The sequence below is a fragment of the Euprymna scolopes genome, chromosome 36, assembly GCF_053919585.1.
Source record: "Euprymna scolopes isolate OS-2025 chromosome 36, ASM5391958v1, whole genome shotgun sequence".
Taxonomy (NCBI): domain Eukaryota; kingdom Metazoa; phylum Mollusca; class Cephalopoda; order Sepiida; family Sepiolidae; genus Euprymna; species Euprymna scolopes.
The window spans coordinates 28918641-28945862 of NC_136517.1; the positions used below are offsets into that span (position 1 = coordinate 28918641).

General features: G+C 30.8%; 1 protein-coding gene across 2 annotated transcripts in view; it reads right to left on the reverse strand.

Moving 5' to 3' along the window:
- The window catches only part of LOC145260403 (acetyl-coenzyme A synthetase 2-like, mitochondrial), a 321081-nt gene that overhangs the window by 221819 nt on the left and 72040 nt on the right, over positions 1-27222 (reverse strand). For both annotated transcript variants that reach the window (XM_080118377.1, XM_080118378.1), the window contains exon 6: positions 25516-25663. In XM_080118377.1, coding sequence (XP_079974503.1) covers positions 25516-25663 — 148 coding nt within the window. The remainder of the gene's footprint in view (positions 1-25515; positions 25664-27222) is intronic.

The following is a 27222-nucleotide window of genomic DNA, read 5'->3' on the forward strand; positions in this document are numbered from 1 at the left end:
ATTTAATAAGTTTACTTGGCAATACTAGTGTCATTATGTATTTCTGATGTACTTTTGGCCGGATTTCTATGATAAAAACCTTAAATAAAGAGAAAATTAAAACATTGCAAAAATTGAAAATTCTCATGTACGCGGACCTATGAGGTTTTGCCTATTTTAGGGCGTTTTACTTTATGCACTATTTAATAAGTTTACTTGGCAATACTAGTGTCATTATGTATTCCTGATTTATATTTGGCCCGATTTCTATGATATAAACCTTAAATAAAGACAAAATTAAAACATTGCAAAAATTGAAAATTCTCATGTACGCGGACCTATGAGGTTTTGCCTATTTTAGGGCGTTTTACTTTATGCACTATTTAATAAGTTTACTTGGCAATACTAGTGTCATTATGTATTCCTGATTTATTTTTGGCCGGATATTTATGATAAAAACGTTAAATAAAGAGAAAATTAAAACATTGCAAAAATTGAAAATTCTCATGTACGCGGACCTATGAGGTTTTGCCTATTTCAGGGCGTTTTACTTTATGCACTATTAATAAGTTTACTTGGCAATACTAGTGTCATTATGTATTTCCGATGTATTTTTGGCCCGATTTCTATGATAAAAACCTTAAATAAAGAGAAAATTAAAACATTGCAAAAATTGAAAATTCTCATGTACGCGGACCTATGAGGTTTTGCCTATTTTAGGGCGTTTTACTTTATGCACTATTTAATAAGTTTACTTGGCAATACTAGTGTCATTATGTATTTCCGATGTATTTTTGGCCGGATTTCTATGATAAAAACCTTAAATAAAGAGAAAATTAAAACATTGCAAAAATTGAAAATTCTCATGTACGCGGACCTATGAGGTTTTGCCTATTTTAGGGCGTTTTACTTTATGCACTATTTAATAAGTTTACTTGGCAATACTAGTGTCATTATGTATTTCCGATGTATTTTTGGCCGGATTTCTATGATAAAAACCTTAAATAAAGAGAAAATTAAAACATTGCAAAAATTGAAAATTCTCATGTACGCGGACCTATGAGGTTTTGCCTATTTTAGGGCGTTTTACTTTATGCACTATTTAATAAGTTTACTTGGCAATACTAGTGTCATTATGTATTCCTGATGTATTTTTGGCCGGATTTCTATGATAAAAACCTTAAATAAAGAGAAAATTAAAACATTGCAAAAATTGAAAATTCTCATGTACGCGGACCTATGAGGTTTTGCCTATTTTAGGGCGTTTTACTTTATGCACTATTTAATAAGTTTACTTGGCAATACTAGTGTCATTATGTATTTCTGATGTACTTTTGGCCGGATTTCTATAATAAAAACCTTAAATAAAGAGAAAATTAAAACATTGCAAAAATTGAAAATTCTCATGTACGCGGACCTATGAGGTTTTGCCTATTTTAGGGCGTTTTACTTTATGCACTATTTAATAAGTTTACTTGGCAATACTAGTGTCATTATGTATTCCTGATTTATATTTGGCCCGATTTCTATGATAAAAACCTTAAATAAAGAGAAAATTAAAACATTGCAAAAATTGAAAATTCTCATGTACGCGGACCTATGAGGTTTTGCCTATTTTAGGGCGTTTTACTTTATGCACTATTTAATAAGTTTACTTGGCAATACTAGTGTCATTATGTATTCCTGATTTATTTTTGGCCGGATATTTATGATAAAAACGTTAAATAAAGAGAAAATTAAAACATTGCAAAAATTGAAAATTCTCATGTACGCGGACCTATGAGGTTTTGCCTATTTCAGGGCGTTTTACTTTATGCACTATTAATAAGTTTACTTGGCAATACTAGTGTCATTATGTATTCCTGATGTATATTTGGCCCGATTTCTATGATAAAAACCTTAAATAAAGAGAAAATTAAAACATTGCAAAAATTGAAAATTCTCTAGGACGCGGACCTATGAGGTTTTGCCTATTTTAGGGCGTTTTACTTTATGCACTATTTAATAAGTTTACTTGGCTATACTAGTGTCATTATGTATTTCCGATGTATTTTTGGCCGGATTTCTATGATAAAAACCTTAAATAATGAGAAAATTAAAACATTGCAAAAATTGAAAATTCTCATGTACGCGGACCTATGAGGTTTTGCCTATTTTAGGGCGTTTTACTTTATGCACTATTTAATAAGTTTACTTGGCAATACTAGTGTCATTATGTATTCCTGATGTATTTTTGGCCGGATTTCTATGATAAAAACCTTAAATAAAGAGAAAATTAAAACATTGCAAAAATTGAAAATTCTCATGTACGCGGACCTATGAGGTTTTGCCTATTTTAGGGCGTTTTACTTTATGCACTATTTAATAAGTTTACTTGGCAATACTAGTGTCATTATGTATTTCCGATGTATTTTTGGCCGGATTTCTATGATAAAAACCTTAAATAAAGAGAAAATTAAAACATTGCAAAAATTGAAAATTCTCATGTACGCGGACCTATGAGGTTTTGCCTATTTTAGGGCGTTTTACTTTATGCACTATTTAATAAGTTTACTTGGCAATACTAGTGTCATTATGTATTTCCGATGTATTTTTGGCCCGATTTCTATGATAAAAACCTTAAATAAAGAGAAAATTAAAACATTGCAAAAATTGAAAATTCTCATGTACGCGGACCTATGAGGTTTTGCCTATTTTAGGGCGTTTTACTTTATGCACTATTTAATAAGTTTACTTGGCAATACTAGTGTCATTATGTATTCCTGATGTATTTTTGGCCGGATTTTTATGATAAAAACCTTAAATAAAGAGAAAATTAAAACATTGCAAAAATTGAAAATTCTCATGTACGCGGACCTATAAGGTTTTGCCTATTTTAGGGTGTTTTACTTATGCACTATTTAATAAGTTTACTTGGCAATACTAGTGTCATTATGTATTCCTGATGTATTTTTGGCCGGATTTCTATGATAAAAACCAAAATGAAGAGAAAATTAAAACATTGCAAAAATTGAAAATTCTCATGTACGCGGACCTATGAGGTTTTGCCTATTTTAGGGCGTTTTACTTTATGCACTATTTAATAAGTTTACTTGGCAATACTAGTGTCATTATGTATTCCTGATGTATTTTTGGCCGGATTTCTATGATAAAAACCTTAAATAAAGAGAAAATTAAAACATTGCAAAAATTGAAAATTCTAATGTACGCGGACCTATGAGGTTTTGCCTATTTTAGGGCGTTTTACTTTATGCACTATTTAATAAGTTTACTTGGCAATACTAGTGTCATTATGTATTTCTGATGTACTTTTGGCCGGATTTCTATGATAAAAACCTTAAATAAAGAGAAAATTAAAACATTGCAAAAATTGAAAATTCTCATGTACGCGGACCTATGAGGTTTTGCCTATTTTAGGGCGTTTTACTTTATGCACTATTTAATAAGTTTACTTGGCAATACTAGTGTCATTATGTATTCCTGATTTATATTTGGCCCGATTTCTATGATAAAAACCTTAAATAAAGACAAAATTAAAACATTGCAAAAATTGAAAATTCTCATGTACGCGGACCTATGAGGTTTTGCCTATTTTAGGGCGTTTTACTTTATGCACTATTTAATAAGTTTACTTGGCAATACTAGTGTCATTATGTATTCCTGATTTATTTTTGGCCGGATATTTATGATAAAAACGTTAAATAAAGAGAAAATTAAAACATTGCAAAAATTGAAAATTCTCATGTACGCGGACCTATGAGGTTTTGCCTATTTCAGGGCGTTTTACTTTATGCACTATTAATAAGTTTACTTGGCAATACTAGTGTCATTATGTATTTCCGATGTATTTTTGGCCCGATTTCTATGATAAAAACCTTAAATAAAGAGAAAATTAAAACATTGCAAAAATTGAAAATTCTCATGTACGCGGACCTATGAGGTTTTGCCTATTTTAGGGCGTTTTACTTTATGCACTATTTAATAAGTTTACTTGGCAATACTAGTGTCATTATGTATTTCCGATGTATTTTTGGCCGGATTTCTATGATAAAAACCTTAAATAAAGAGAAAATTAAAACATTGCAAAAATTGAAAATTCTCATGTACGCGGACCTATGAGGTTTTGCCTATTTTAGGGCGTTTTACTTTATGCACTATTTAATAAGTTTACTTGGCAATACTAGTGTCATTATGTATTTCCGATGTATTTTTGGCCGGATTTCTATGATAAAAACCTTAAATAAAGAGAAAATTAAAACATTGCAAAAATTGAAAATTCTCATGTACGCGGACCTATGAGGTTTTGCCTATTTTAGGGCGTTTTACTTTATGCACTATTTAATAAGTTTACTTGGCAATACTAGTGTCATTATGTATTCCTGATGTATTTTTGGCCGGATTTCTATGATAAAAACCTTAAATAAAGAGAAAATTAAAACATTGCAAAAATTGAAAATTCTCATGTACGCGGACCTATGAGGTTTTGCCTATTTTAGGGCGTTTTACTTTATGCACTATTTAATAAGTTTACTTGGCAATACTAGTGTCATTATGTATTTCTGATGTACTTTTGGCCGGATTTCTATGATAAAAACCTTAAATAAAGAGAAAATTAAAACATTGCAAAAATTGAAAATTCTCATGTACGCGGACCTATGAGGTTTTGCCTATTTTAGGGCGTTTTACTTTATGCACTATTTAATAAGTTTACTTGGCAATACTAGTGTCATTATGTATTCCTGATTTATATTTGGCCCGATTTCTATGATAAAAACCTTAAATAAAGTGAAAATTAAAACATTGCAAAAATTGAAAATTCTCATGTACGCGGACCTATGAGGTTTTGCCTATTTTAGGGCGTTTTACTTTATGCACTATTTAATAAGTTTACTTGGCAATACTAGTGTCATTATGTATTCCTGATTTATTTTTGGCCGGATATTTATGATAAAAACGTTAAATAAAGAGAAAATTAAAACATTGCAAAAATTGAAAATTCTCATGTACGCGGACCTATGAGGTTTTGCCTATTTCAGGGCGTTTTACTTTATGCACTATTAATAAGTTTACTTGGCAATACTAGTGTCATTATGTATTCCTGATGTATATTTGGCCCGATTTCTATGATAAAAACCTTAAATAAAGAGAAAATTAAAACATTGCAAAAATTGAAAATTCTCTAGGATGCGGACCTATGAGGTTTTGCCTATTTTAGGGCGTTTTACTTTATGCACTATTTAATAAGTTTACTTGGCTATACTAGTGTCATTATGTATTTCCGATGTATTTTTGGCCGGATTTCTATGATAAAAACCTTAAATAATGAGAAAATTAAAACATTGCAAAAATTGAAAATTCTCATGTACGCGGACCTATGAGGTTTTGCCTATTTTAGGGCGTTTTACTTTATGCACTATTTAATAAGTTTACTTGGCAATACTAGTGTCATTATGTATTCCTGATGTATTTTTGGCCGGATTTCTATGATAAAAACCTTAAATAAAGAGAAAATTAAAACATTGCAAAAATTGAAAATTCTCATGTACGCGGACCTATGAGGTTTTGCCTATTTTAGGGCGTTTTACTTTATGCACTATTTAATAAGTTTACTTGGCAATACTAGTGTCATTATGTATTTCTGATGTACTTTTGGCCGGATTTCTATGATAAAAACCTTAAATAAAGAGAAAATTAAAACATTGCAAAAATTGAAAATTCTCATGTACGCGGACCTATGAGGTTTTGCCTATTTTAGGGCGTTTTACTTTATGCACTATTTAATAAGTTTACTTGGCAATACTAGTGTCATTATGTATTCCTGATGTATTTTTGGCCGGATTTCTATGATAAAAACCTTAAATAAAGAGAAAATTAAAACATTGCAAAAATTGAAAATTCTCATGTACGCGGACCTATGAGGTTTTGCCTATTTTAGGGCGTTTTACTTTATGCACTATTTAATAAGTTTACTTGATAATACTAGTGTCATTATGTATTTCTGATGTACTTTTGGCCGGATTTCTATGATAAAAACCTTAAATAAAGAGAAAATTAAAACATTGCAAAAATTGAAAATTCTCATGTACGCGGACCTATGAGGTTTTGCCTATTTTAGGGCGTTTTACTTTATGCACTATTTAATAAGTTTACTTGGCAATACTAGTGTCATTATGTATTCCTGATGTATTTTTGGCCGGATTTCTATGATAAAAACCTTAAATAAAGAGAAAATTAAAACATTGCAAAAATTGAAAATTCTCATGTACGCGGACCTATGAGGTTTTGCCTATTTTAGGGCGTTTTACTTTATGCACTATTTAATAAGTTTACTTGGCAATACTAGTGTCATTATGTATTTCTGATGTACTTTTGGCCGGATTTCTATGATAAAAACCTTAAATAAAGAGAAAATTAAAACATTGCAAAAATTGAAAATTCTCATGTACGCGGACCTATGAGGTTTTGCCTATTTTAGGGCGTTTTACTTTATGCACTATTTAATAAGTTTACTTGGCAATACTAGTGTCATTATGTATTTCCGATGTATTTTTGGCCGGATTTCTATGATAAAAACCTTAAATAAAGAGAAAATTAAAACATTGCAAAAATTGAAAATTCTCATGTATGCGGACCTATGAGGTTTTGCCTATTTTAGGGCGTTTTACTTTATGCACTATTTAATAAGTTTACTTGGCAATACTAGTGTCATTATATATTTCCGATGTATTTTTGGCCGGATTTTTATGATAAAAACCTTTAATACAGAGAAAATTAAAACATTGCAAAAATTGAAAATTCTCATGTACGCGGACCTATGAGGTTTTGCCTATTTTAGGGCATTTTACTTTATGCACTATTTAATAAGTTTACTTGGCAATACTAGTGTCATTATGTATTTCCGATGTATTTTTGGCCGGATTTCTATGATAAAAACCTTAAATAAAGAGAAAATTAAAACATTGCAAAAATTGAAAATTCTCATGTACGCGGACCTATGAGGTTTTGCCTATTTTAGGGCGTTTTACTTTATGCATTATTTAATAAGTTTACTTGGCAATACTAGTGTCATTATGTATTCCTGATTTATTTTTGGCCGGATTTTTATGATAAAAACGTTAAATAAAGAGAAAATTAAAACATTGCAAAAATTGAAAATTCTCATGTACGCGGACCTATGAGGTTTTGCCTATTTTAGGGCGTTTTACTTTATGCACTATTTAATAAGTTTACTTGGCAATACTAGTGTCATTATGTATTTCCGATGTATTTTTGGCCGGATTTCTATGATAAAAACCTTAAATAAAGAGAAAATTAAAACATTGCAAAAATTGAAAATTCTCATGTACGCGGACCTATGAGGTTTTGCCTATTTTAGAGCGTTTTACTTTATGCACTATTTAATAAGTTTACTTGGCAATACTAGTGTCATTATGTATTCCTGATTTATTTTTGGCCGGATTTTTATGATAAAAACGTTAAATAAAGAGAAAATTAAAACATTGCAAAAATTGAAAATTCTCATGTACGCGGACCTATGAGGTTTTGCCTATTTTAGGGCGTTTTACTTTATGCACTATTTAATAAGTTTACTTGGCAATACTAGTGTCATTATGTATTTCCGATGTATTTTTGGCCGGATTTCTATGATAAAAACCTTAAATAAAGAGAAAATTAAAACATTGCAAAAATTGAAAATTCTCATGTACGCGGACCTATGAGGTTTTGCCTATTTTAGGGCGTTTTACTTTATGCACTATTTAATAAGTTTACTTGGCAATACTAGTGTCATTATGTATTTCCGATGTATTTTTGGCCGGATTTCTATGATAAAAACCTTAAATAAAGAGAAAATTAAAACATTGCAAAAATTGAAAATTCTCATGTACGCGGACCTATGAGGTTTTGCCTATTTTAGGGCGTTTTACTTTATGCACTATTTAATAAGTTTACTTGGCAATACTAGTGTCATTATATATTTCCGATGTATTTTTGGCCGGATTTCTATGATAAAAACCTTAAATAAAGAGAAAATTAAAACATTGCAAAAATTGAAAATTCTCATGTACGCGGACCTATGAGGTTTTGCCTATTTTAGGGCGTTTTACTTTATGCACTATTTAATAAGTTTACTTGGCAATACTAGTGTCATTATGTATTCCTGATGTATTTTTGGCCGGATTTCTATGATAAAAACCTTAAATAAAGAGAAAATTAAAACATTGCAAAAATTGAAAATTCTCATGTACGCGGACCTATGAGGTTTTGCCTATTTTAGGGCGTTTTACTTTATGCACTATTTAATAAGTTTACTTGGCAATACTAGTGTCATTATGTATTCCTGATGTATTTTTGGCCGGATTTCTATGATAAAAACCTTAAATAAAGAGAAAATTAAAACATTGCAAAAATTGAAAATTCTCATGTACGCGGACCTATGAGGTTTTGCCTATTTTAGGGCGTTTTACTTTATGCACTATTTAATAAGTTTACTTGGCAATACTAGTGTCATTATGTATTCCTGATTTATTTTTGGCCGGATTTTTATGATAAAAACCTTAAATAAAGAGAAAATTAAAACATTGCAAAAATTGAAAATTCTCATGTACGCGGACCTATGAGGTTTTGCCTATTTTAGGGCGTTTTACTTTATGCACTATTTAATAAGTTTACTTGGCAATACTAGTGTCATTATGTATTTCCGATGTATTTTTGGCCGGATTTCTATGATAAAAACCTTAAATAAAGAGAAAATTAAAACATTGCAAAAATTGAAAATTCTCATGTACGCGGACCTATGAGGTTTTGCCTATTTTAGGGCGTTTTACTTTATGCACTATTTAATAAGTTTACTTGGCAATACTAGTGTCATTATGTATTCCTGATTTATTTTTGGCCGGATTTTTATGATAAAAACGTTAAATAAAGAGAAAATTAAAACATTGCAAAAATTGAAAATTCTCATGTACGCGGACCTATGAGGTTTTGCCTATTTTAGGGCGTTTTACTTTATGCACTATTTAATAAGTTTACTTGGCAATACTAGTGTCATTATGTATTTCCGATGTATTTTTGGCCGGATTTCTATGATAAAAACCTTAAATAAAGAGAAAATTAAAACATTGCAAAAATTGAAAATTCTCATGTACGCGGACCTATGAGGTTTTGCCTATTTTAGGGCGTTTTACTTTATGCACTATTTAATAAGTTTACTTGGCAATACTAGTGTCATTATGTATTTCCGATGTATTTTTGGCCGGATTTCTATGATAAAAACCTTAAATAAAGAGAAAATTAAAACATTGCAAAAATTGAAAATTCTCATGTACGCAGACCTATGAGGTTTTGCCTATTTTAGGGCGTTTTACTTTATGCACTATTTAATAAGTTTACTTGGCAATACTAGTGTCATTATATATTTCCGATGTATTTTTGGCCGGATTTCTATGATAAAAACCTTAAATAAAGAGAAAATTAAAACATTGCAAAAATTGAAAATTCTCATGTACGCGGACCTATGAGGTTTTGCCTATTTTAGGGCGTTTTACTTTATGCACTATTTAATAAGTTTACTTGGCAATACTAGTGTCATTATGTATTCCTGATGTATTTTTGGCTGGATTTCTATGATAAAAACCTTAAATAAAGAGAAAATTAAAACATTGCAAAAATTGAAAATTCTCATGTACGCGGACCTATGAGGTTTTGCCTATTTTAGGGCGTTTTACTTTATGCACTATTTAATAAGTTTACTTGGCAATACTAGTGTCATTATATATTTCCGATGTATTTTTGGCCGGATTTCTATGATAAAAACCTTAAATAAAGAGAAAATTAAAACATTGCAAAAATTGAAAATTCTCATGTACGCGGACCTATGAGGTTTTGCTTATTTTAGGGCGTTTTACTTTATGCACTATTTAATAAGTTTACTTGGCAATACTAGTGTCATTATGTATTTCCGATGTATTTTTGGCCGGATTTCTATGATAAAAACCTTAAATAAAGAGAAAATTAAAACATTGCAAAAATTGAAAATTCTCATGTACGCGGACCTATGAGGTTTTGCCTATTTTAGGGCGTTTTACTTTATGCACTATTTAATAAGTTTACTTGGCAATACTAGTGTCATTATGTATTTCCGATGTATTTTTGGCCGGATTTCTATGATAAAAACCTTAAATAAAGAGAAAATTAAAACATTGCAAAAATTGAAAATTCTCATGTACGCGGACCTATGAGGTTTTGCCTATTTTAGGGCGTTTTACTTTATGCACTATTTAATAAGTTTACTTGGCAATACTAGTGTCATTATGTATTCCTGATGTATTTTTGGCCGGATTTCTATGATAAAAACCTTAAATAAAGAGAAAATTAAAACATTGCAAAAATTGAAAATTCTCATGTACGCGGACCTATAAGGTTTTGCCTATTTTAGGGTGTTTTACTTATGCACTATTTAATAAGTTTACTTGGCAATACTAGTGTCATTATGTATTCCTGATGTATTTTTGGCCGGATTTCTATGATAAAAACCTTAAATAAAGAGAAAATTAAAACATTGCAAAAATTGAAAATTCTAATGTACGCGGACCTATGAGGTTTTGCCTATTTTAGGGCGTTTTACTTTATGCACTATTTAATAAGTTTACTTGGCAATACTAGTGTCATTATGTATTTCTGATGTACTTTTGGCCGGATTTCTATTATAAAAACCATAAATAAAGAGAAAATTAAAACATTGCAAAAATTGAAAATTCTCATGTACGCGGACCTATGAGGTTTTGCCTATTTTAGGGCGTTTTACTTTATGCACTATTTAATAAGTTTACTTGGCAATACTAGTGTCATTATGTATTCCTGATGTATTTTTGGCCGGATTTTTATGATAAAAACCTTAAATAAAGAGAAAATTAAAACATTGCAAAAATTGAAAATTCTCATGTACGCGGACCTATAAGGTTTTGCCTATTTTAGGGTGTTTTACTTATGCACTATTTAATAAGTTTACTTGGCAATACTAGTGTCATTATGTATTCCTGATGTATTTTTGGCCGGATTTCTATGATAAAAACCAAAATGAAGAGAAAATTAAAACATTGCAAAAATTGAAAATTCTCATGTACGCGGACCTATGAGGTTTTGCCTATTTTAGGGCGTTTTACTTTATGCACTATTTAATAAGTTTACTTGGCTATACTAGTGTCATTATGTATTTCCGATGTATTTTTGGCCGGATTTCTATGATAAAAACCTTAAATAATGAGAAAATTAAAACATTGCAAAAATTGAAAATTCTCATGTACGCGGACCTATGAGGTTTTGCCTATTTTAGGGCGTTTTACTTTATGCACTATTTAATAAGTTTACTTGGCAATACTAGTGTCATTATGTATTCCTGATGTATTTTTGGCCGGATTTCTATGATAAAAACCTTAAATAAAGAGAAAATTAAAACATTGCAAAAATTGAAAATTCTCATGTACGCGGACCTATGAGGTTTTGCCTATTTTAGGGCGTTTTACTTTATGCACTATTTAATAAGTTTACTTGGCAATACTAGTGTCATTATGTATTTCTGATGTACTTTTGGCCGGATTTCTATGATAAAAACCTTAAATAAAGAGAAAATTAAAACATTGCAAAAATTGAAAATTCTCATGTACGCGGACCTATGAGGTTTTGCCTATTTTAGGGCGTTTTACTTTATGCACTATTTAATAAGTTTACTTGGCAATACTAGTGTCATTATGTATTCCTGATGTATTTTTGGCCGGATTTCTATGATAAAAACCTTAAATAAAGAGAAAATTAAAACATTGCAAAAATTGAAAATTCTCATGTACGCGGACCTATGAGGTTTTGCCTATTTTAGGGCGTTTTACTTTATGCACTATTTAATAAGTTTACTTGGCAATACTAGTGTCATTATGTATTTCTGATGTACTTTTGGCCGGATTTCTATGATAAAAACCTTAAATAAAGAGAAAATTAAAACATTGCAAAAATTGAAAATTCTCATGTACGCGGACCTATGAGGTTTTGCCTATTTTAGGGCGTTTTACTTTATGCACTATTTAATAAGTTTACTTGGCAATACTAGTGTCATTATGTATTCCTGATGTATTTTTGGCCGGATTTCTATGATAAAAACCTTAAATAAAGAGAAAATTAAAACATTGCAAAAATTGAAAATTCTCATGTACGCGGACCTATGAGGTTTTGCCTATTTTAGGGCGTTTTACTTTATGCACTATTTAATAAGTTTACTTGGCAATACTAGTGTCATTATGTATTTCTGATGTACTTTTGGCCGGATTTCTATGATAAAAACCTTAAATAAAGAGAAAATTAAAACATTGCAAAAATTGAAAATTCTCATGTACGCGGACCTATGAGGTTTTGCCTATTTTAGGGCGTTTTACTTTATGCACTATTTAATAAGTTTACTTGGCAATACTAGTGTCATTATGTATTCCTGATTTATTTTTGGCCGGATTTTTATGATAAAAACGTTAAATAAAGAGAAAATTAAAACATTGCAAAAATTGAAAATTCTCATGTACGCGGACCTATGAGGTTTTGCCTATTTTAGGGCGTTTTACTTTATGCACTATTTAATAAGTTTACTTGGCAATACTAGTGTCATTATGTATTTCCGATGTATTTTTGGCCGGATTTCTATGATAAAAACCTTAAATAAAGAGAAAATTAAAACATTGCAAAAATTGAAAATTCTCATGTACGCGGACCTATGAGGTTTTGCCTATTTTAGGGCGTTTTACTTTATGCACTATTTAATAAGTTTACTTGGCAATACTAGTGTCATTATGTATTCCTGATTTATTTTTGGCCGGATTTTTATGATAAAAACGTTAAATAAAGAGAAAATTAAAACATTGCAAAAATTGAAAATTCTCATGTACGCGGACCTATGAGGTTTTGCCTATTTTAGGGCGTTTTACTTTATGCACTATTTAATAAGTTTACTTGGCAATACTAGTGTCATTATGTATTTCCGATGTATTTTTGGCCGGATTTCTATGATAAAAACCTTAAATAAAGAGAAAATTAAAACATTGCAAAAATTGAAAATTCTCATGTACGCGGACCTATGAGGTTTTGCCTATTTTAGGGCGTTTTACTTTATGCACTATTTAATAAGTTTACTTGGCAATACTAGTGTCATTATGTATTCCTGATGTATTTTTGGCCGGATTTCTATGATAAAAACCTTAAATAAAGAGAAAATTAAAACATTGCAAAAATTGAAAATTCTCATGTACGCGGACCTATAAGGTTTTGCCTATTTTAGGGTGTTTTACTTATGCACTATTTAATAAGTTTACTTGGCAATACTAGTGTCATTATGTATTCCTGATGTATTTTTGGCCGGATTTCTATGATAAAAACCTTAAATAAAGAGAAAATTAAAACATTGCAAAAATTGAAAATTCTAATGTATGCGGACCTATGAGGTTTTGCCTATTTTAGGGCGTTTTACTTTATGCACTATTTAATAAGTTTACTTGGCAATACTAGTGTCATTATGTATTTCTGATGTACTTTTGGCCGGATTTCTATTATAAAAACCATAAATAAAGAGAAAATTAAAACATTGCAAAAATTGAAAATTCTCATGTACGCGGACCTATGAGGTTTTGCCTATTTTAGGGCGTTTTACTTTATGCACTATTTAATAAGTTTACTTGGCAATACTAGTGTCATTATGTATTCCTGATGTATTTTTGGCCGGATTTTTATGATAAAAACCTTAAATAAAGAGAAAATTAAAACATTGCAAAAATTGAAAATTCTCATGTACGCGGACCTATAAGGTTTTGCCTATTTTAGGGTGTTTTACTTATGCACTATTTAATAAGTTTACTTGGCAATACTAGTGTCATTATGTATTCCTGATGTATTTTTGGCCGGATTTCTATGATAAAAACCAAAATGAAGAGAAAATTAAAACATTGCAAAAATTGAAAATTCTCATGTACGCGGACCTATGAGGTTTTGCCTATTTTAGGGCGTTTTACTTTATGCACTATTTAATAAGTTTACTTGGCAATACTAGTGTCATTATGTATTCCTGATGTATTTTTGGCCGGATTTCTATGATAAAAACCTTAAATAAAGAGAAAATTAAAACATTGCAAAAATTGAAAATTCTAATGTACGCGGACCTATGAGGTTTTGCCTATTTTAGGGCGTTTTACTTTATGCACTATTTAATAAGTTTACTTGGCAATACTAGTGTCATTATGTATTTCTGATGTACTTTTGGCCGGATTTCTATGATAAAAACCTTAAATAAAGAGAAAATTAAAACATTGCAAAAATTGAAAATTCTCATGTACGCGGACCTATGAGGTTTTGCCTATTTTAGGGCGTTTTACTTTATGCACTATTTAATAAGTTTACTTGGCAATACTAGTGTCATTATGTATTCCTGATTTATATTTGGCCCGATTTCTATGATAAAAACCTTAAATAAAGAGAAAATTAAAACATTGCAAAAATTGAAAATTCTCATGTACGCGGACCTATGAGGTTTTGCCTATTTTAGGGCGTTTTACTTTATGCACTATTTAATAAGTTTACTTGGCAATACTAGTGTCATTATGTATTCCTGATTTATTTTTGGCCGGATATTTATGATAAAAACGTTAAATAAAGAGAAAATTAAAACATTGCAAAAATTGAAAATTCTCATGTACGCGGACCTATGAGGTTTTGCCTATTTCAGGGCGTTTTACTTTATGCACTATTAATAAGTTTACTTGGCAATACTAGTGTCATTATGTATTCCTGATTTATATTTGGCCCGATTTCTATGATAAAAACCTTAAATAAAGAGAAAATTAAAACATTGCAAAAATTGAAAATTCTCTTGGACGCGGACCTATGAGGTTTTGCCTATTTTAGGGCGTTTTACTTTATGCACTATTTAATAAGTTTACTTGGCTATACTAGTGTCATTATGTATTTCCGATGTATTTTTGGCCGGATTTCTATGATAAAAACCTTAAATAATGAGAAAATTAAAACATTGCAAAAATTGAAAATTCTCATGTACGCGGACCTATGAGGTTTTGCCTATTTTAGGGCGTTTTACTTTATGCACTATTTAATAAGTTTACTTGGCAATACTAGTGTCATTATGTATTCCTGATGTATTTTTGGCCGGATTTCTATGATAAAAACCTTAAATAAAGAGAAAATTAAAACATTGCAAAAATTGAAAATTCTCATGTACGCGGACCTATGAGGTTTTGCCTATTTTAGGGCGTTTTACTTTATGCACTATTTAATAAGTTTACTTGGCAATACTAGTGTCATTATGTATTTCTGATGTACTTTTGGCCGGATTTCTATGATAAAAACCTTAAATAAAGAGAAAATTAAAACATTGCAAAAATTGAAAATTCTCATGTACGCGGACCTATGAGGTTTTGCCTATTTTAGGGCGTTTTACTTTATGCACTATTTAATAAGTTTACTTGGCAATACTAGTGTCATTATGTATTCCTGATGTATTTTTGGCCGGATTTCTATGATAAAAACCTTAAATAAAGAGAAAATTAAAACATTGCAAAAATTGAAAATTCTCATGTACGCGGACCTATGAGGTTTTGCCTATTTTAGGGCGTTTTACTTTATGCACTATTTAATAAGTTTACTTGGCAATACTAGTGTCATTATGTATTTCTGATGTACTTTTGGCCGGATTTCTATGATAAAAACCTTAAATAAAGAGAAAATTAAAACATTGCAAAAATTGAAAATTCTCATGTACGCGGACCTATGAGGTTTTGCCTATTTTAGGGCGTTTTACTTTATGCACTATTTAATAAGTTTACTTGGCAATACTAGTGTCATTATGTATTCCTGATGTATTTTTGGCCGGATTTCTATGATAAAAACCTTAAATAAAGAGAAAATTAAAACATTGCAAAAATTGAAAATTCTCATGTACGCGGACCTATGAGGTTTTGCCTATTTTAGGGCGTTTTACTTTATGCACTATTTAATAAGTTTACTTGGCAATACTAGTGTCATTATGTATTTCTGATGTACTTTTGGCCGGATTTCTATGATAAAAACCTTAAATAAAGAGAAAATTAAAACATTGCAAAAATTGAAAATTCTCATGTACGCGGACCTATGAGGTTTTGCCTATTTTAGGGCGTTTTACTTTATGCACTATTTAATAAGTTTACTTGGCAATACTAGTGTCATTATGTATTCCTGATTTATTTTTGGCCGGATTTTTATGATAAAAACGTTAAATAAAGAGAAAATTAAAACATTGCAAAAATTGAAAATTCTCATGTACGCGGACCTATGAGGTTTTGCCTATTTTAGGGCGTTTTACTTTATGCACTATTTAATAAGTTTACTTGGCAATACTAGTGTCATTATGTATTCCTGATGTATTTTTGGCCGGATTTTTATGATAAAAACCTTAAATAAAGAGAAAATTAAAACATTGCAAAAATTGAAAATTCTCATGTACGCGGACCTATGAGGTTTTGCCTATTTTAGGGCGTTTTACTTTATGCACTATTTAATAAGTTTACTTGGCAATACTAGTGTCATTATGTATTCCTGATGTATTTTTGGCCGGATTTCTATGATAAAAACCTTAAATAAAGAGAAAATTAAAACATTGCAAAAATTGAAAATTCTAATGTACGCGGACCTATGAGGTTTTGCCTATTTTAGGGCGTTTTACTTTATGCACTATTTAATAAGTTTACTTGGCAATACTAGTGTCATTATGTATTTCTGATGTACTTTTGGCCGGATTTCTATGATAAAAACCTTAAATAAAGAGAAAATTAAAACATTGCAAAAATTGAAAATTCTCATGTACGCGGACCTATGAGGTTTTGCCTATTTTAGGGCGTTTTACTTTATGCACTATTTAATAAGTTTACTTGGCAATACTAGTGTCATTATGTATTCCTGATTTATATTTGGCCCGATTTCTATGATAAAAACCTTAAATAAAGAGAAAATTAAAACATTGCAAAAATTGAAAATTCTCATGTACGCGGACCTATGAGGTTTTGCCTATTTTAGGGCGTTTTACTTTATGCACTATTTAATAAGTTTACTTGGCAATACTAGTGTCATTATGTATTCCTGATTTATTTTTGGCCGGATATTTATGATAAAAACGTTAAATAAAGAGAAAATTAAAACATTGCAAAAATTGAAAATTCTCATGTACGCGGACCTATGAGGTTTTGCCTATTTCAGGGCGTTTTACTTTATGCACTATTAATAAGTTTACTTGGCAATACTAGTGTCATTATGTATTCCTGATTTATATTTGGCCCGATTTCTATGATAAAAACCTTAAATAAAGAGAAAATTAAAACATTGCAAAAATTGAAAATTCTCTTGGACGCGGACCTATGAGGTTTTGCCTATTTTAGGGCGTTTTACTTTATGCACTATTTAATAAGTTTACTTGGCAATACTAGTGTCATTATGTATTCCTGATGTATTTTTGGCCGGATTTCTATGATAAAAACCTTAAATAAAGAGAAAATTAAAACATTGCAAAAATTGAAAATTCTCATGTACGCGGACCTATGAGGTTTTGCCTATTTTAGGGCGTTTTACTTTATGCACTATTTAATAAGTTTACTTGGCAATACTAGTGTCATTATGTATTTCTGATGTACTTTTGGCCGGATTTCTATGATAAAAACCTTAAATAAAGAGAAAATTAAAACATTGCAAAAATTGAAAATTCTCATGTACGCGGACCTATGAGGTTTTGCCTATTTTAGGGCGTTTTACTTTATGCACTATTTAATAAGTTTACTTGGCAATACTAGTGTCATTATGTATTCCTGATGTATTTTTGGCCGGATTTCTATGATAAAAACCTTAAATAAAGAGAAAATTAAAACATTGCAAAAATTGAAAATTCTCATGTACGCGGACCTATGAGGTTTTGCCTATTTTAGGGCGTTTTACTTTATGCACTATTTAATAAGTTTACTTGGCAATACTAGTGTCATTATGTATTTCTGATGTACTTTTGGCCGGATTTCTATGATAAAAACCTTAAATAAAGAGAAAATTAAAACATTGCAAAAATTGAAAATTCTCATGTACGCGGACCTATGAGGTTTTGCCTATTTTAGGGCGTTTTACTTTATGCACTATTTAATAAGTTTACTTGGCAATACTAGTGTCATTATGTATTCCTGATGTATTTTTGGCCGGATTTCTATGATAAAAACCTTAAATAAAGAGAAAATTAAAACATTGCAAAAATTGAAAATTCTCATGTACGCGGACCTATGAGGTTTTGCCTATTTTAGGGCGTTTTACTTTATGCACTATTTAATAAGTTTACTTGGCAATACTAGTGTCATTATGTATTTCTGATGTACTTTTGGCCGGATTTCTATGATAAAAACCTTAAATAAAGAGAAAATTAAAACATTGCAAAAATTGAAAATTCTCATGTACGCGGACCTATGAGGTTTTGCCTATTTTAGGGCGTTTTACTTTATGCACTATTTAATAAGTTTACTTGGCAATACTAGTGTCATTATGTATTCCTGATGTATTTTTGGCCGGGTTTCTATGATAAAAACCTTAAATAAAGAGAAAATTAAAACATTGCAAAAATTGAAAATTCTCATGTACGCGGACCTATGAGGTTTTGCCTATTTTAGGGCGTTTTACTTTATGCACTATTTAATAAGTTTACTTGGCAATACTAGTGTCATTATGTATTTCTGATGTACTTTTGGCCGGATTTCTATGATAAAAACCTTAAATAAAGAGAAAATTAAAACATTGCAAAAATTGAAAATTCTCATGTACGCGGACCTATGAGGTTTTGCCTATTTTAGGGCGTTTTACTTTATGCACTATTTAATAAGTTTACTTGGCAATACTAGTGTCATTATGTATTCCTGATTTATTTTTGGCCGGATTTTTATGATAAAAACGTTAAATAAAGAGAAAATTAAAACATTGCAAAAATTGAAAATTCTCATGTACGCGGACCTATGAGGTTTTGCCTATTTTAGGGCGTTTTACTTTATGCACTATTTAATAAGTTTACTTGGCAATACTAGTGTCATTATGTATTTCCGATGTATTTTTGGCCGGATTTCTATGATAAAAACCCTTAATAAAGAGAAAATTAAAACATTGCAAAAATTGAAAATTCTCATGTACGCGGACCTATGAGGTTTTGCCTATTTTAGGGCGTTTTACTTTATGCACTATTTAATAAGTTTACTTGGCAATACTAGTGTCATTATGTATTCCTGATTTATTTTTGGCCGGATTTTTATGATAAAAACGTTAAATAAAGAGAAAATTAAAACATTGCAAAAATTGAAAATTCTCATGTACGCGGACCTATGAGGTTTTGCCTATTTTAGGGCGTTTTACTTTATGCACTATTTAATAAGTTTACTTGGCAATACTAGTGTCATTATGTATTTCCGATGTATTTTTGGCCGGATTTCTATGATAAAAACCTTAAATAAAGAGAAAATTAAAACATTGCAAAAATTGAAAATTCTCATGTACGCGGACCTATAAGGTTTTGCCTATTTTAGGGTGTTTTACTTATGCACTATTTAATAAGTTTACTTGGCAATACTAGTGTCATTATGTATTCCTGATGTATTTTTGGCCGGATTTCTATGATAAAAACCAAAATGAAGAGAAAATTGAAACATTGCAAAAATTGAAAATTCTCATGTACGCGGACCTATGAGGTTTTGCCTATTTTAGGGCGTTTTACTTTATGCACTATTTAATAAGTTTACTTGGCAATACTAGTGTCATTATGTATTCCTGATGTATTTTTGGCCGGATTTCTATGATAAAAACCTTAAATAAAGAGAAAATTAAAACATTGCAAAAATTGAAAATTCTCATGTACGCGGACCTATGAGGTTTTGCCTATTTTAGGGCGTTTTACTTTATGCACTATTTAATAAGTTTACTTGGCAATACTAGTGTCATTATATATTTCCGATGTATTTTTGGCCGGATTTCTATGATAAAAACCTTAAATAAAGAGAAAATTAAAACATTGCAAAAATTGAAAATTCTCATGTACGCGGACCTGTGAGGTTTTGCTTATTTTAGGGCGTTTTACTTTATGCACTATTTAATAAGTTTACTTGGCAATACTAGTGTCATTATGTATTTCCGATGTATTTTTGGCCGGATTTCTATGATAAAAACCTTAAATAAAGAGAAAATTAAAACATTGCAAAAATTGAAAATTCTCATGTACGCGGACCTATGAGGTTTTGCCTATTTTAGGGCGTTTTACTTTATGCACTATTTAATAAGTTTACTTGGCAATACTAGTGTCATTATGTATTTCCGATGTATTTTTGGCCGGATTTCTATGATAAAAACCTTAAATAAAGAGAAAATTAAAACATTGCAAAAATTGAAAATTCTCATGTACGCGGACCTATGAGGTTTTGCCTATTTTAGGGCGTTTTACTTTATGCACTATTTAATAAGTTTACTTGGCAATACTAGTGTCATTATGTATTCCTGATGTATTTTTGGCCGGATTTCTATGATAAAAACCTTAAATAAAGAGAAAATTAAAACATTGCAAAAATTGAAAATTCTCATGTACGCGGACCTATAAGGTTTTGCCTATTTTAGGGTGTTTTACTTATGCACTATTTAATAAGTTTACTTGGCAATACTAGTGTCATTATGTATTCCTGATGTATTTTTGGCCGGATTTCTATGATAAAAACCAAAATGAAGAGAAAATTAAAACATTGCAAAAATTGAAAATTCTCATGTACGCGGACCTATGAGGTTTTGCCTATTTTAGGGCGTTTTACTTTATGCACTATTTAATAAGTTTACTTGGCAATACTAGTGTCATTATGTATTCCTGATGTATTTTTGGCCGGATTTCTATGATAAAAACCTTAAATAAAGAGAAAATTAAAACATTGCAAAAATTGAAAATTCTAATGTACGCGGACCTATGAGGTTTTGCCTATTTTAGGGCGTTTTACTTTATGCACTATTTAATAAGTTTACTTGGCAATACTAGTGTCATTATGTATTTCTGATGTACTTTTGGCCGGATTTCTATGATAAAAACCTTAAATAAAGAGAAAATTAAAACATTGCAAAAATTGAAAATTCTCATGTACGCGGACCTATGAGGTTTTGCCTATTTTAGGGCGTTTTACTTTATGCACTATTTAATAAGTTTACTTGGCAATACTAGTGTCATTATGTATTTCCGATGTATTTTTTGCCGGATTTCTATGATAAAAACCTTAAATAAAGAGAAAATTAAAACATTGCAAAAATTGAAAATTCTCATGTATGCGGACCTATGAGGTTTTGCCTATTTTAGAGCGTTTTACTTTATGCACTATTTAATAAGTTTACTTGGCAATACTAGTGTCATTATATATTTCCGATGTATTTTTGGCCGGATTTTTATGATAAAAACCTTTAATAAAGAGAAAATTAAAACATTGCAAAAATTGAAAATTCTCATGTACGCGGACCTATGAGGTTTTGCCTATTTTAGGGCATTTTACTTTATGCACTATTTAATAAGTTTACTTGGCAATACTAGTGTCATTATGTATTTCCGATGTATTTTTGGCCGGATTTCTATGATAAAAACCTTAAATAAAGAGAAAATTAAAACATTGCAAAAATTGAAAATTCTCATGTACGCGGACCTATGAGGTTTTGCCTATTTTAGGGCGTTTTACTTTATGCACTATTTAATAAGTTTACTTGGCAATACTAGTGTCATTATGTATTCCTGATTTATTTTTGGCCGGATTTTTATGATAAAAACGTTAAATAAAGAGAAAATTAAAACATTGCAAAAATTGAAAATTCTCATGTACGCGGACCTATGAGGTTTTGCCTATTTTAGGGCGTTTTACTTTATGCACTATTTAATAAGTTTACTTGGCAATACTAGTGTCATTATGTATTTCCGATGTATTTTTGGCCGGATTTCTATGATAAAAACCTTAAATAAAGAGAAAATTAAAACATTGCAAAAATTGAAAATTCTCATGTACGCGGACCTATGAGGTTTTGCCTATTTTAGGGCGTTTTACTTTATGCACTATTTAATAAGTTTACTTGGCAATACTAGTGTCATTATGTATTTCCGATGTATTTTTGGCCGGATTTCTATGATAAAAACCTTAAATAAAGAGAAAATTAAAACATTGCAAAAATTGAAAATTCTCATGTACGCGGACCTATGAGGTTTTGCCTATTTTAGGGCGTTTTACTTTATGCACTATTTAATAAGTTTACTTGGCAATACTAGTGTCATTATATATTTCCGATGTATTTTTGGCCGGATTTCTATGATAAAAACCTTAAATAAAGAGAAAATTAAAACATTGCAAAAATTGAAAATTCTCATGTACGCGGACCTATGAGGTTTTGCCTATTTTAGGGCGTTTTACTTTATGCACTATTTAATAAGTTTACTTGGCAATACTAGTGTCATTATGTATTCCTGATGTATTTTTGGCCGGATTTTTATGATAAAAACCTTAAATAAAGAGAAAATTAAAACATTGCAAAAATTGAAAATTCTCATGTACGCGGACCTATAAGGTTTTGCCTATTTTAGGGTGTTTTACTTATGCACTATTTAATAAGTTTACTTGGCAATACTAGTGTCATTATGTATTCCTGATGTATTTTTGGCCGGATTTCTATGATAAAAACCTTAAATAAAGAGAAAATTAAAACATTGCAAAAATTGAAAATTCTCATGTACGCGGACCTATGAGGTTTTGCCTATTTTAGGGCGTTTTACTTTATGCACTATTTAATAAGTTTACTTGGCAATACTAGTGTCATTATATATTTCCGATGTATTTTTGGCCGGATTTCTATGATAAAAACCTTAAATAAAGAGAAAATTAAAACATTGCAAAAATTGAAAATTCTCATGTACGCGGACCTATGAGGTTTTGCCTATTTTAGGGCGTTTTACTTTATGCACTATTTAATAAGTTTACTTGGCAATACTAGTGTCATTATGTATTTCCGATGTATTTTTGGCCGGATTTCTATGATAAAAACCTTAAATAAAGAGAAAATTAAAACATTGCAAAAATTGAAAATTCTCATGTACGCGGACCTATGAGGTTTTGCCTATTTTAGGGCGTTTTACTTTATGCACTATTTAATAAGTTTACTTGGCAATACTAGTGTCATTATGTATTCCTGATGTATTTTTGGCCGGATTTCTATGATAAAAACCTTAAATAAAGAGAAAATTAAAACATTGCAAAAATTGAAAATTCTCATGTACGCGGACCTATAAGGTTTTGCCTATTTTAGGGTGTTTTACTTATGCACTATTTAATAAGTTTACTTGGCAATACTAGTGTCATTATGTATTCCTGATGTATTTTTGGCCGGATTTCTATGATAAAAACCAAAATGAAGAGAAAATTAAAACATTGCAAAAATTGAAAATTCTCATGTACGCGGACCTATGAGGTTTTGCCTATTTTAGGGCGTTTTACTTTATGCACTATTTAATAAGTTTACTTGGCAATACTAGTGTCATTATGTATTCCTGATGTATTTTTGGCCGGATTTCTATGATAAAAACCTTAAATAAAGAGAAAATTAAAACATTGCAAAAATTGAAAATTCTAATGTACGCGGACCTATGAGGTTTTGCCTATTTTAGGGCGTTTTACTTTATGCACTATTTAATAAGTTTACTTGGCAATACTAGTGTCATTATGTATTTCTGATGTACTTTTGGCCGGATTTCTATTATAAAAACCTTAAATAAAGAGAAAATTAAAACATTGCAAAAATTGAAAATTCTCATGTACGCGGACCTATGAGGTTTTGCCTATTTTAGGGCGTTTTACTTTATGCACTATTTAATAAGTTTACTTGGCAATACTAGTGTCATTATGTATTTCCGATGTATTTTTGGCCGGATTTCTATGATAAAAACCTTAAATAAAGAGAAAATTAAAACATTGCAAAAATTGAAAATTCTCATGTATGCGGACCTATGAGGTTTTGCCTATTTTAGGGCGTTTTACTTTATGCACTATTTAATAAGTTTACTTGGCAATACTAGTGTCATTATGCATTCCTGATTTATTTTTGGCCGGATTTTTATGATAAAAACCTTTAATAAAGAGAAAATTAAAACATTGCAAAAATTGAAAATTCTCATGTACGCGGACCTATGAGGTTTTGCCTATTTTAGGGCATTTTACTTTATGCACTATTTAATAAGTTTACTTGGCAATACTAGTGTCATTATGTATTTCCGATGTATTTTTGGCCGGATTTCTATGATAAAAACCTTAAATAAAGAGAAAATTAAAACATTGCAAAAATTGAAAATTCTCATGTACGCGGACCTATGAGGTTTTGCCTATTTTAGGGCGTTTTACTTTATGCACTATTTAATAAGTTTACTTGGCAATACTAGTGTCATTATGTATTCCTGATTTATTTTTGGCCGGATTTTTATGATAAAAACTTTAAATAAAGAGAAAATTAAAACATTGCAAAAATTGAAAATTCTCATGTACGCGGACCTATGAGGTTTTGCCTATTTTTGGGCGTTTTACTTTATGCACTATTTAATAAGTTTACTTGGCAATACTAGTGTCATTATGTATTTCCGATGTATTTTTGGCCGGATTTTTATGATAAAAACGTTAAATACAGAGAAAATTAAAACATTGCAAAAATTGAAAATTCTCATGTACGCGGACCTATGAGGTTTTGCCTATTTTAGGGCGTTTTACTTTATGCACTATTTAATAGGTTTACTTGGCAATACTAGTGTCATTATGTATTCCTGATGTATTTTTGGCCGGATTTCTATGATAAAAACCTTAAATAAAGAGAAAATTAAAACATTCCAAAAATGTGAAATTCTCATAATAAAGATAAAGAGAAAATTAAAACATTGCAAATTGTCTCTTTTATCTTTTTTGCTTTGTTCTTCAAGCTTTCTGCTTTCTTTTCCATTCCAATTTTAAGTCGTAGATTAAATCTTCCATATGCTAAAATCCGAAATGGTTTTCTTCAGGGATTGGTAATTTTTTTTTTTTGCGTCACTATTTTTGCAAGTCATTGTATCGTCCGGTTTGATGGACTTGACTTAATTTGAGTGTTGCGAACTTCTGGTCGGATGATGGCGCGTCGGTAGCATGTCAGATTTTCTTTCGCTTTTTTTTCCGCCTTCGTGTCACGGGTTCGAGCCTGCCTTCCTGCCTACTACCACTTGTTTTATTAATACCTCTCTCCACATAGGCTGCCGACTGTTGTTTTGATTTTTGCCCCCCCCCTCGCTACTACCCCTTTTTTATGACACCTTCACTTTTGCGTCACGAGTTCCAGCCTGCCTGCCTACTAACACTTTTTTTCTTTTTTTACGCACCTACAAACACCCGGGCAATGCCGGGCACCAACACTAGTTAGGAATAAATGTGAAGAATTCGGCCTCACCTGGGTTTGGGTAAGTAGGTGTGCTCTCAAATAGCAGCGTAGTTGCTCCGTTACATAATGGGCCGTAAACAACATAACTGTGCCCAGTGATCCAACCAACATCAGCGACACATCCGAAAATTTCTCCGTCACGGTAATCAAAAACATGCTAAAAATATATATATCAAAAACATGCTAAAAAAATCAGACATGCCAAAAATTTAGACATGCTTTTAAATGGATAAACAAAAAAGCATACTAAAATTTAAAGATAAGCAAAAGGACATGATAAAAAAAATTAAATGCACACTAAAAAGTTGACATGATAAAAAAGTACATACATGCTAAAAAAATTGAAGATGACCATAAAACATAGATAATCTAGTAAAATTTCTAAAAATGCAAGACATGCTAAATTCAGTAAAAAGAAATTTAAATTTAAAAAAGACAAAAATAAAAATATGCTATAAAGTGTAACTCCACACTGATGAAGCTTGGCTAGGACCCCTGTTTATCTGGAACTCTCGGCTCGTATCGTCTGGTCCTTCTGTGAGGGTTATTACATTGAATCCTGTATGCTGAAAGCGAATATCAAAGCTGCAGACAGGAAGAAAAACAGACTCATGAATTCTATTCTACAGAATTAATTTCACAAACTTATGTACAAATGTTTTTACAAATATCATTCAGTTCTTAGTAAGTTTTTTTCAACATCTCAAATCTTTTCACAGACAGCGTCAGACGAGTGGATAAGGAGGAAGAGGAGTCACGTCTTCAGGGAACAGCGGTCTCCACATAATCTGTGCCCCTTGGAATCAAAAAATAATCTGACTAATTTTTGAGCGTATCGACTCGATGTGGTTGGGGTTGAAATTCTCCCTAGCCAATCAAATTACGCTAAACTCCAACTGCAGGTGTGCGATTCAACCCTGATCAGAGATTCAATTCAAGATTAAAATCCCATAACTTTAAGGTCACCACCCATCACTCAGCCAGTACAATATGTTCTTCTAACATCCTCACATTTCCTGTTGTTAAGTTTTTTCAAATAACAAAATATCTCAGGTTTTCCCATCAAAAAGCAAATATATCTATTTTGATAATGAATTAAAATATATCTATATTTATCCACCCTAGATTCCCGGGGCACCTGCCGTTACCCGGGATCAGTCAAAAGCTATCTTAGTATAGCTATTCAGCCCTCCTCGGGCCTCTGGGGGGGGGTCTAAAGTTTCCCAATGAGGGCAATTGCTCTCTCAGGTTGATTACATCACAAGGAAATACATTAAAAAAATGTTTACGAAACAGAGGATTGATACCCATGCATATTTCTTTCACTAATATTAACAATTAGTATAGATATCCCAAAAAATTGAGTCATAGGAAAACCTTTAAAAAATGTCTTAGTGACTCCTGAAGATTTAACCTTCTTTATGATCTCTGGACACACCCTCAAACCCACGGTTCGAATTCTTGTAATGCAGAGCCAACCCTCTTTTCCCTAGTAGAGAAAAAGAAGCATGTTCTCAACACCCGAAGAAGGTTGTAGGTTGTAGCGACCAAAACGTTGTGGTAATAACACCCAAGATGAAAATAATAGTCCCATTAATCAACATAACACAAGCAAAACAGAATGCTGTTATTTTTTTTTTCTGTGTAATACCTGGTCTATCAAAGATATTGAGCACTTTGGATTGACTAACATATACTCCTTACCCAATCAATCAT